Raw genomic sequence first — 10,602 nt, forward strand, 5'->3', positions numbered from 1 at the left:
TCCGGTACCTGGGGCTGACCCCTGGCCGGAGACCTCCCTCGGCATCTGCAGTGCCCTCTCGCTCTCTCCAGGAGCGCCTGAGCCTGGCCACTCCGGCTCTGCTTCATCTGCCCTCCATCTCTGGCTGTTTCTCTCCCGTCGCCTCCCTCCTCTCCGTCTCCCTCCCCCTGCCCCCCTCTCTTCTCTCCGCGCCTCCCTGCCTGCACTCCCTCCGGGTGCGTCCGCGCCTTTGTCGCTCGCTCCCTCGCCGCATCTTTCTGTCGCGTCCCTGCCGCGCCCGCGCGCGTCCGCCGTCCCCGCATCCCCGCATCCCTCGCGTCCCCGCCCCGGCCCCGCCCGCCCCCCTCCCCCGCCGGTACCGCATTGCCGTACTGCAGGGGCGCGGTGCATTGCGCCCGCTCCGTCAATAGGTGGACCCCCTCCCGGAGAGATAAAACCGCCGCGCCGGCGCCGCTAGTCCCTCTGGCTGAGATCTCGGCTCTGGGTAAGGACGCTCGGCCTCCGGGTCTCCGGCTCCATCCCCAGCTTTCCGCAGAGGGCCCTCTCTCGGGGGACCGGACCTGGAGGCAGAGAGGGGCCCGGGAGGCGCCTGGCCAGGCTGCGCTGCTCGCCCCGGGCTTCGGCCAGCCATCCCACGCGCCCGGACCGGCACCAGGGTTCGGTCCCTGCGGGCGACAGGGGCTGGGGTGGGGGCACCGCGGTGGCGCTTGTTTATGCGGTGGTGGTGGTGGCGGCGGGGGAGCGGTCTTCTGGGCGGCGGTGATCGCCCTGCTGCCGTGACCTTGGAACCAGCTGGGGCCCTGCGGGGTTGGGGCAGGGTCGTCCTTGCTGGGGGCTGCTGGAGATGCCCGCGGAGGGGGAGGCAGTGAGAGCCCGGAGGCACTCGCCACCCTGCCCCCACTGGGTGGGCCTAGGGGTGTCCGCTTGGTGTCTGCACCCTAGGGTGCACTGTTTCCCTCCCCCAGGCACCTGTCCCCTCCCGGGCTGCCCAGATTTCTTCACTGACCTCCAGGATGGGGCAGGGGCTGTGACCTGGGTTCTGACCAGAGGGAGAGGGGGAGGGGGTGCCCCCCTGCCCCCACCAGGCTGCAGGCATCGCTGTCTGGCTCTTGCTGAGCTTGGCTGCGGGGCCACATTCTTCTCTCCTCTTTCAGAGCCGGCACCCCACTCCCTTGCCCTACTGTCTGCCCCCTGCCCGGGTCCGGGGAGGGCCCAAGCTATTCTAGGCCCCCTGTCTGGGCACCACCGCCTTGTCGGAGCTCTGGCCCAGCCTGTCTCCCCCGGTGCCAGCCTGCCTGGCAGGGATGAGGGGAAGATGGCTCCCTCTCTGCTGGAGGAGAGGAGTGGGGAGCACTGACCGTCTCTCCACCAGGCGACAGCTATGCTGGTGGGGGTGGGGCACAGCAGTGGGCCTGGGACTCCTGGTAGGGGAGAAGCATCAGGGACAGAGCCCCGGAGAGCGGGGCAGGGTGACTCATCACCGGGCTCCTGGCTGGTCATGGGGCTCGCCCAGCTTGGCGCTCCTCCCCCGCCTTCAGGGGGGGTTAGCCTCCTTCATGGGGGTGCCCTGTGGGCACAGCACCCCGATATTTACTGCAGATTGGACTGCTGGGGCTTGCCACTTGACCCGAGAGGGCCAGGCCCAGGCTGGGGGGTGGTCTTCCCTCCCTACTAAATGTGGGAATGCGGCCCCTGCCTCGGGGCCAGGTGTGTGGGCAGGGGTGGGGGTGTGCTGGTAACCTGTGCAGGGCAGTGTCTCTGCTGGCCTCCGTCTGAGGCTCTCTGTGGCCTGTCCCCCACCCCACCCCACAGAATCACTGCCCGACAGCCCCCTCATCCTGAGCCACAGCGCTCCAGCTCGGTCCGGCCCCTCCCCCCACCCCGGGCAGAATGGGCAAGGAGAAGACCCACATCAACATCGTGGTCATAGGCCACGTGGACTCCGGCAAGTCCACCACCACGGGCCACCTCATCTACAAGTGCGGAGGCATCGACAAGAGGACCATCGAGAAGTTTGAGAAGGAGGCGGCCGAGGTGAGCCTGGGGGCCCCTGTCTTTTTCGCCACACTGAGGGGACAGCTTCCCGCCTTGGAGGCCGGGCTGGCGCGTCCCTGACTCCAGGCACAGCTGATCTCCTCCAGGGCACGAGGGCGTGAGCCCTAAAGGAAGCCGCGTGGGGGACAAATATCTGAGAGAGTCCAGGTGGAGTGGCATGGGCGGGGGGGGGGGGGGGGAGGTGGGGTTGCCTCCTTCTGAGGATGTGCTTGGTGTTGGCGGGGGAGGGGTGGCCCGCTGGCTCTGCCCCTGGGGCAGGGGAGGTGGCCTGGACGCAGCATTTCTGCTGCCCCCCTGCCACAGCAGGCTCCGGAACTCTCTGCCACACTGGACTTGAGAACCTGGAACGGGTGGGGTTCCCGTGTCCCCACGGCCGAGTGCTGGGGCTGCAGGCACTGCTGCCCTCACTTGTCCCGGGGCTGGGCCACGACTCAGGGTGGCTATTAATAGCTCACTGATGGGCACCCGGCCCCAGCCCGTCAGCTCCACTTTCTCATGCTGGGCTGGGGAGGGCTGCTTGTCCAGGGCGGCACTCTTTGGGGGGGGGGGGGGTTCCTGGTTGCCTGGTGAGGATGAGAGGGGCCCCGGTGACTGAGCTTTCTCTCAAGTGGCAGAGACCCCCGAGTGGGAAGTGGTCACGGAGCGGGGGTCTGCTCTTTGCGACCCCTGCCCCCACCCCTGGGCTCTGGGAGAAGCCCCCGTGTGGGGGGCTGTAAGGGTCCTCTCCTGGATGACAGAGGGGTGGGGGCCAGGGCCCAGGAGGAGTCAGTTGCTGGCCTGGGGTGACCTCGCTTGGAGTGTGTGTGGGGGGGGTTGCTGGGCCGCCTCCCTCCGCGCCTGGGCCCAAACGCTGCGTCACTCCCTCCTTCCCTGTGGGTTTGGCGCTGGGGGGAGGCCGTGGGTGTTTGCAGGATGTCTGATTCAGGTCTAGCTGGGTCCCATCTGGGTCCTGGCAGGGCGGCCCTCCTGGCCGGGCAGCCTCACATCAGCCCAGTTGGGCGGCAGTAACCACAGCTCTGGGCCCGGCACGGGAGGCCTCGCTGGGCTGGGCACAGGTGTTTGCAGGTGGGGCGAGGAAGGGGAGGAGGGGCCTCAGAGCTACTAGGAAGCCTTGGCTGTCTGTAGAAAGAGCTGGAAAGCCCGGCCCTGCCATGCAACCTCATCCAATTTCCTTTTTATTTTTTGTCTTAAAAAAAAATCACAGAGGGATTTTGGGCTTGACACCTCGACAGCAGTGTTGCAGGCCTGTGGCTGACGCAGCGATCTGCGCCTGCGGGTGCGCCTGCGGGTGCGGCTGCGGGTGCGGGGGTCGCCAGCTTCAGATAAAGGGGAGCCCCCAGCCAGGGGAGGGGTTTAAAGCGCCTGGGGGCTTCTCCGCAGGCCTGACTCCCAGGCCCTTGCGCCACCTACTGGTGGACATTCAAATGGCAAGCATCGAGGTGGCAAAGGCCAGACCTGGGGCCACAGGATGGCAGGGCTGAGGTCGAGGTGTCCCTCAGAGGTCCTTGCATCTGACTCCCTCGCTCCGGAGATGGGATCGGGGTCCTGGGGTTCCAGTGGGGAGCGAGGGAGGCTGTCACCCAGGTCTCTCCGCTGTGACATGCTGCCGTGGTCCAGGGGCTGAGTCCCAAGCCCCTCCCTGAACCATCCCCCCCCCGCCCCCCAGATGGGGAAGGGCTCCTTCAAGTACGCCTGGGTGCTGGACAAACTGAAGGCGGAGCGGGAGCGCGGCATCACCATCGACATCTCCCTCTGGAAGTTCGAGACCACCAAGTACTACATCACCATCATCGATGCCCCCGGCCACCGCGACTTCATCAAGAACATGATCACTGGCACGTCCCAGGTGGGCAGGGCTGCAGGGGGCCGAGGGGGCACCCGTTCAGCACACACCTGGGGGCCCGGGAGCCTTGAGGGGTAGCTGGGTTTCCTCTGCTCCCTTGCCAGGGCACAAGGAGAGAGACGGGGAGGAGAGGGAGAGCGAGATAACCTCATCACACCCGGACAGAGTCCCCCACAGAGCTGACCAAGGGCCCCATCATCTTAGCTAGGCAGAGGTGCCCACAAGGACTGCTGGCCACCGTCAGGGCCGCCTTTGCAGACAGACAGACCCAGACACTGTCAGGCCATTCGCACGGATGGACGAGCCCCTGCTGCTGCCCCTAAGGCCCAGAGCCCGAGGGCCCGTCCCGGGGCACCTGCCTGGCGGGGCCTGGTGCGAGGCGGGGCCTGGGGCTCACTGAACCTGACCTGCCGGGCAGGCGGACTGCGCGGTGCTCATAGTGGCTGCAGGAGTGGGCGAGTTCGAGGCGGGCATCTCCAAGAACGGGCAGACCCGTGAGCACGCGCTGCTGGCCTACACGCTGGGCGTGAAGCAGCTCATCGTGGGGGTCAACAAGATGGACTCCACGGAGCCCGCCTACAGCGAGAAGCGCTACGACGAGATTGTCAAGGAGGTCAGCGCCTACATCAAGAAGATCGGCTACAACCCCGCCACTGTGCCCTTCGTGCCCATCTCCGGCTGGCACGGCGACAACATGCTGGAGCCCTCCCCCAACGTGAGTTGCCCGGGGCTGGGCGGGGGGGGGGGGGTGGACGGGGCCGCTCGGAACCCTGCCCGGGAGCCCAGGGCACTGGGTCAGAAGGCCTGTCCGCAGGCTCCCCTCAGCCCCACTGTGTTCCCTTAACCTGCATGACCCTGGGCACCCGGCCCCGTGGGTGTCTGCCTGGCGGGCCGCCGCGTCCTCGGGGCCTAGGCGCCGTGCCCATGAGGCCAGCAGAGGCCCCTTCTCTGGCCAGGGGTACCGGCTCTGGGCAGGCAGTGTGGGAGCAGCGGCCGCCACGGCCTAGGCCCAAGCGCTCTGTCGCAGGAGGCTCTGCCCTTATGGGGTTAGTTGTCGTCTCCCCAGGGTGTGGAGCAGGCTGGGCTCTGGGAAGGGCCGAGGCCCGGCTCTCCGCTGGCCAGCTGGGAAGTTTCTGGCTCCCGCAGCCGGCATCTCAGGGACTCTGACTCAGCGGGAGGTGACGAGGTGGGGCCCGAAGTGGTTTTCAGAACGTGAGAACAAGGGCCTGGACGCAGCGAAGGCAGAGGACGGCGCTGGCCTAGAAGGGTGGCCATTTGCTCCAGCCAGTGCTGCAGCCACCCACACTGAGCTGGGCGGGCGTGAAGGGGGCCCTGGGCCGAAGCTGGGGACCCTGCCCCCGTCCCGCTAGGCTGCATGCTCGCACGTGGTGGGTCCCGCACAGGACGTCACGGAGCAACCAGTGAGCTGCCACTCCCCACCCTCCTGGCAGGGCCGACAGAACACCCTAGCCCTGAACTTCCCGCTCCTGACCTGCTGCTCAGGGAGCCGTCTGTTGATCTGTGCTGCCGGGAGGACACAGCCCCTGGGAGCGGACTGGGCAGCACTTCCGGCCCCCTCCCCTTCTCCCTGCCTGTGGCCAGTGGGTCGGGGGGCTCCAGGCAGGAGAAGCCCTGGGCAATGCCGGGTCAGCCGTGCCTGGAGACAGGTGGCATAGCGGTCGGGGGCCGAGGCTGGACCCTCTGCCTCTAGCCTGGCCGCTGGCCGGACTCTGGCCCCTCCCGCTCTGGTGCCGGCCCTGCCCTGGGATCTGAGGGCTGCCAGAAAGAGGGGCTGAGCTGGGCTGGGCTCCATGCTGGACGCTTATTCAGGGGTGCCAGAACCCGCCTCCGTCTGAGTGCGGTGTGAGCAGTCTGGGCTGGGGAAGGGGCCCCCGTTTTTTCGCCAGACCTCCTTTCCCAAGGCTTCTGTGATGTTGGGAGCGTGGACCGGGGCTGGGGAGGGTGCAGGGCTGCACAGCGTCTCGATGGCATGAACAGGCTTAGGGTGAACCGTTGGCCATTAGGTAGCGGCCAGTCCCGTGCTCCCCTGCTCCCCAGGCCCTCTCAGGTCACATGCCTCCACCGGGATTTCTGGAAAGTCCTGGGGAGGCCCTGGGGCTGTGGGGCAGGGCGGGGCAGGTGGAGGCGGTCTCTGCCTCCAACGGACACCTTCTTCCTGTCCAGATGCCGTGGTTCAAGGGCTGGAAAGTGGAGCGTAAGGAGGGGAACGCCAGCGGCGTGTCCCTGCTGGAGGCCCTGGACACCATCCTGCCCCCTACACGCCCCACAGATAAGCCCCTGCGCCTGCCACTGCAGGACGTGTACAAGATCGGCGGTGAGTGACGGTTCAGTGCTGGACGCTCCACCTCAGGCAGCTGGCCCAGCCCACCCTGGCCGGGTCTACCCCTCACACCCAGCTCCTGAGACCAGGGCCCCTGACAAGGAGGGTTCGAGGCCAAGTTATCTGCCTGTCCCTCAGTGCTGCACACTTTCTGGGGGCCATCCATCCACCTGTCCATCTCCCATCCATGCTCCATCCATCCATCCACCCCATCTATCCATCCATCTGTCCATCCACACATCCATCCACATGTCCATCCACCACCCATCAATCCACACATCCATCCATCCATCCATCCACCCATCCATCCATCTGTCCATCCACCATCCATCCATCTGTCCATCCACCATCCATCCGTCATTTATTCATCCATCCATCCATTCATCTCTATCCAGACGACTGTTTACCCCACACATTCATCCGTCCATCCATCCATCTACCCACCCATCTGCCTATCTGTCCATCCAGACATCCACCCACCCCTCCCATCCATCTATCCATTTATCTGCCCATCCATCCATCCATCCATCCACCCACACACCTACCCACCCTTACCCGTTCATCCATCTGTCCAGGGTCTTTCTCTCTTCAAGTAAGCACTGAGCCCTGTGCCAGGAGTTGGTGGCATAAGGGTAACTCACATGTCCCCTTCCCCCATGGCCGTCCCAGTCTTGTGGGAGACATGACCTACCCCAGGCATGAGAAATGCTATTCGTGAGATGACAGAGAAACCACAAGCAAACATGAGGCCCACAAGGGGCACCGTGGAGACCCCCAGCCAGGGGGCTCGTGCAGAACGGGGGTGTCACACTCACCTAGCACAGAAAACCGCCACCAGCCTCAATGTCTGTCATACCACAGCCAGGGATATGGGAGTAGGGTCTCCCTGCACGCACGCTGGGGGACCCCGCATAGCCACTGAACAGGCACACAGGTGTCAGCGGATCCATGAGAAGTGCTGGTGCCACAGTGTCCCTCTGGGGGTGGCTCCCTGAGACAGGCAGGCAGTCCTGGGTGGATGACCTTGACCCGTGCTGCTGCTGCTGCCTCGCCAGGAGGGGCCTCAGAGAAGGGAGGGGTCCCCACAGTACCGCCCCGGGTCGAGATGGGCCTCCCTCTGCCCATGCTTCCCCCCCCCCCCCACTTTGCTCCTGCCCAACACCACTAGGGGTTCTTTCTTGTTCAGTCCTTTCTGTTCCCGACAGAACAGGCCAGGGGAGCCTCCACTTCTGTCTGAACCTCAGTGTCTGCCTTGTCTGGGGTCTCCCCCGTCTCTGCACTCTGCCCATGTGGCCACACCTCTCCCCCACCCCTCACAGCCCTCTTTCCCTCCACCCAGGCATTGGCACCGTGCCCGTGGGCCGAGTGGAGACGGGCATCCTTCGGCCGGGCATGGTGGTGACCTTTGCACCCGTCAACATCACCACCGAGGTGAAGTCAGTGGAAATGCACCATGAGGCCCTGAGTGAGGCCCTGCCTGGCGACAACGTCGGCTTCAATGTGAAGAATGTGTCGGTCAAGGACATCCGCCGAGGCAACGTGTGTGGGGACAGCAAGTCCGACCCACCCCAGGAGGCTGCCCAGTTCACCTCCCAGGTGCGCGGCTGCAGGGGCCGGTGTGGCCCGTTCCCTCAAGGGTGGTGGGGCTGTCATCGCACGGTGCTGGGCGCCTGGGAAAACGTAGACCCCCGCTTTACAAACGAGGCCACCCAGGCCTGGAGAGGCTGGATCAGGGCTGAGGGCACTCACGGGAAGAGCGGACACCGGAGGGGCCCGGCCTCTGAACCTCACTGAGGTCCTACTTGAGTCCTGAACACGTTTTTAGTAGTTTATTGCCGGAGACATCTCTACATTTTTCTTTTCTTCTCTTCTCGACATTTTCACGGCACCCTCTTGATCACCTCTTCGTGTGACAACAGGTGTAAAAACTGGCTTCCTTGACATATAACCGAAGTGTAATAACCGAGGTCCGCTTTTCTCATCCCCCTGCCTCAGCTCTGGCCAGTGCAGACAGTATGAGTCCTGCCCAGTGGCCCTTCATGCAGTGCACTTGCTGGCTGTTTCTCTCCTGTGGTTTGCCAAATGCTTGATGAGGACCCTGGGGTCCATGTCAGGGGTGTGGGTCCCTGACCTTTCCCCACGGCCAGCACCTGGGCCCCTGCGCCTAAAGCTTCGCTCCGATGCCGTCTCACCCCCTCTGGGCACGCCTGACGGCCTTGTGCCCTTGTGCACCTCTTCCTCCAGGTTATCATCCTGAACCACCCAGGGCAGATCAGTGCCGGCTACTCACCGGTCATCGACTGCCACACGGCACACATCGCCTGCAAGTTTGCCGAGCTGAAGGAGAAGATTGACCGGCGCTCAGGCAAGAAGCTGGAGGACAACCCCAAAGCCCTGAAATCCGGTGACGCAGCCATCGTGGAGATGGTCCCTGGGAAGCCCATGTGTGTGGAGAGCTTCTCACAGTACCCACCTCTCGGTGAGCTGGGCAGGTGGTGGAGGGAGGTGCGGCCTGGGTGGGGCTGGTCCGGGCCGCCAGAGGACCACTTCCGGGTGGGGGGGGTTGGCGGGGGGGGGGGTCCTTCAGTTTGCTCCGCTTAGAGTTTAGCAGGAGACCTGCGGCCTCGGTCCCATGAAGCAGCCCTGCCGGCCAGCTCTGGGATGGTGTCCTCCTCTGTAGATGAAGGCCCCGGGCCCCATAGCCAGTCTAGTGGCAGCATTAGGGCTGACTGCCGGAGCTGGACAGCAGCTGGCTGGCCGCACACACGTCCCTGGGATAACCCACCGGCCTCTATGCGAGAGCTGCTTGTGCAGGCTGCCGGCCAGCTTCGTCGTAGCTGTGCCTCGCCAGGCGCGCTCCAAGAGCGTCGGCGCGTCCTTGGACCCCCACACGCCCGGGGCGGGTCCTGCGGTCGTTCCTGCCACCCGAGAACCTGATAGCGCTAGCGTCCCACACTCCTCGGGCCGTGGCCGCACCGCGCCACCTGCAGCCCCCCCGGGCAGGGAGCAGCGGGCGCGAGTGCGCCTGCGCCGGGCGTGTCCCGGCAGGGGCGGGGCCAGGCCGGCCCTCGCCCACCCCTCACGCCCTCTCCCCGCAGGCCGCTTCGCCGTGCGCGACATGCGGCAGACGGTGGCCGTGGGCGTCATCAAGAACGTGGAAAAGAAGAGCGGCGGCGCCGGCAAGGTCACCAAGTCCGCGCAGAAGGCTCAGAAGGCGGGCAAGTGAAGCACGGGCGCCCGCGGCGCGACCCTCCCCGGCGGCGCCGCGTACCGGCCCCGCCCCCGGCCCCGCCCCCGGCCCCGCCCCCGGCCCGGCGCCCCGCCCCCCCGCCAGGCGCATGTCTGCACCTCCGCTTGTAAGAGGCTCTCGGTCAGCGACTGGATGCTCGCCATCAAGGTCCAGTGGAAGTTCTTTAAGAGGAAAAGCGCCCCCGCCGCCCCCGCTTCCGCGCCCAGACTTCGCCGCGCTCAGTGCCCGTTTTACCAATAAACTGAGCGACCCCAGAGCCGTGTGCGCCTGCTTCTGGGTGGTGTGGGGTGGGCGGGGGCCGCCCTGCGCTCTCCCCTAGCCCCTTCCTTCCGGCCCGGATGGCCTCCCGCGTTTACCCAGGGTGGGTGGTGGGGCGTGGGTCCCCACACACGCTGTGGCCCAGTACTGGAGGCCCGATCCGAAGTGCAGCTGGTCTGGCTGGCTACGGAGGGGGGCGAGTTTTGGAATGCCCTCCTGGGGGCATCCAGCACAATCAGTCACTCCGGATCCACAGAAGGGGGCTGACTGTTTTGAGGGTCTCTCTGAGAGCTGAGGGCTCCTCCCCCACCAGTGATTGTCAGGCACACTGGCCCCCGTGTCTCACTCCCCTCCCCAGCCAGTCGCCTGTGGCTGGAGGGGCACCACCACCTACATCCCGCTCCCGGCTCCTCGGCTGAGCCCTCCCCTCGCCCAGGAGCTCCAGCCGCGCAAAACCCTAAAGAAAGCCCTGACTTTGGTCATCGAGGTTGGGGGTGGTGGGGGGGGGTGGGGGGGGGGGTGGGAGGCCCACCCCTGCCCCGCCATCCCTGCTCCAGGAAAGCAGTCCCAGCCTGTGCCCGGTGTTGGTGTTGCAGAAGGAGCTCGGGGTGGGGGTGGGGGTGGGCAGCTGGGTCACCCAGGCTCACAGTGCAGACCCTGTTGCCTGTGGTGGGGAATGGGCGGGGGGCTTCCCCTCCAGGGTGGGCAGCAGGCCAACCACGTGAGTCTCCTAGGGTCACTGCAACAAATCACCTCAAACCGGTGGCTTAAAATGACAGAGGTGTCCTCTCTTACCGGCCAAAGTCACCACCAGTGGGACAAAATTCAGGCCTTGGCAGGGCTGTGTTCGCCCCA

At 65.9% G+C, this 10,602-nt stretch overlaps 1 protein-coding gene across 1 annotated transcript; it reads left to right on the forward strand.

Moving 5' to 3' along the window:
• The first annotated feature begins 395 nt into the window (after positions 1-395).
• On the forward strand, positions 396-9,471 carry EEF1A2 (eukaryotic translation elongation factor 1 alpha 2). The gene is made up of 8 exons (XM_047853321.1): positions 396-484; positions 1,813-2,034; positions 3,722-3,901; positions 4,317-4,613; positions 6,083-6,233; positions 7,579-7,835; positions 8,484-8,718; positions 9,338-9,471. The coding sequence occupies exons 2-8, from the start codon at positions 1,891-1,893 to the stop codon at positions 9,463-9,465; spliced, it is 1,392 nt and encodes a 463-aa protein (XP_047709277.1). The 5' UTR covers positions 396-484; positions 1,813-1,890; the 3' UTR covers positions 9,466-9,471.
• Positions 9,472-10,602: the final 1,131 nt, after the last annotated feature.

Source organism: Prionailurus viverrinus, chromosome A3 (genome assembly GCF_022837055.1).
Source record: "Prionailurus viverrinus isolate Anna chromosome A3, UM_Priviv_1.0, whole genome shotgun sequence".
Classification (NCBI taxonomy): domain Eukaryota; kingdom Metazoa; phylum Chordata; class Mammalia; order Carnivora; family Felidae; genus Prionailurus; species Prionailurus viverrinus.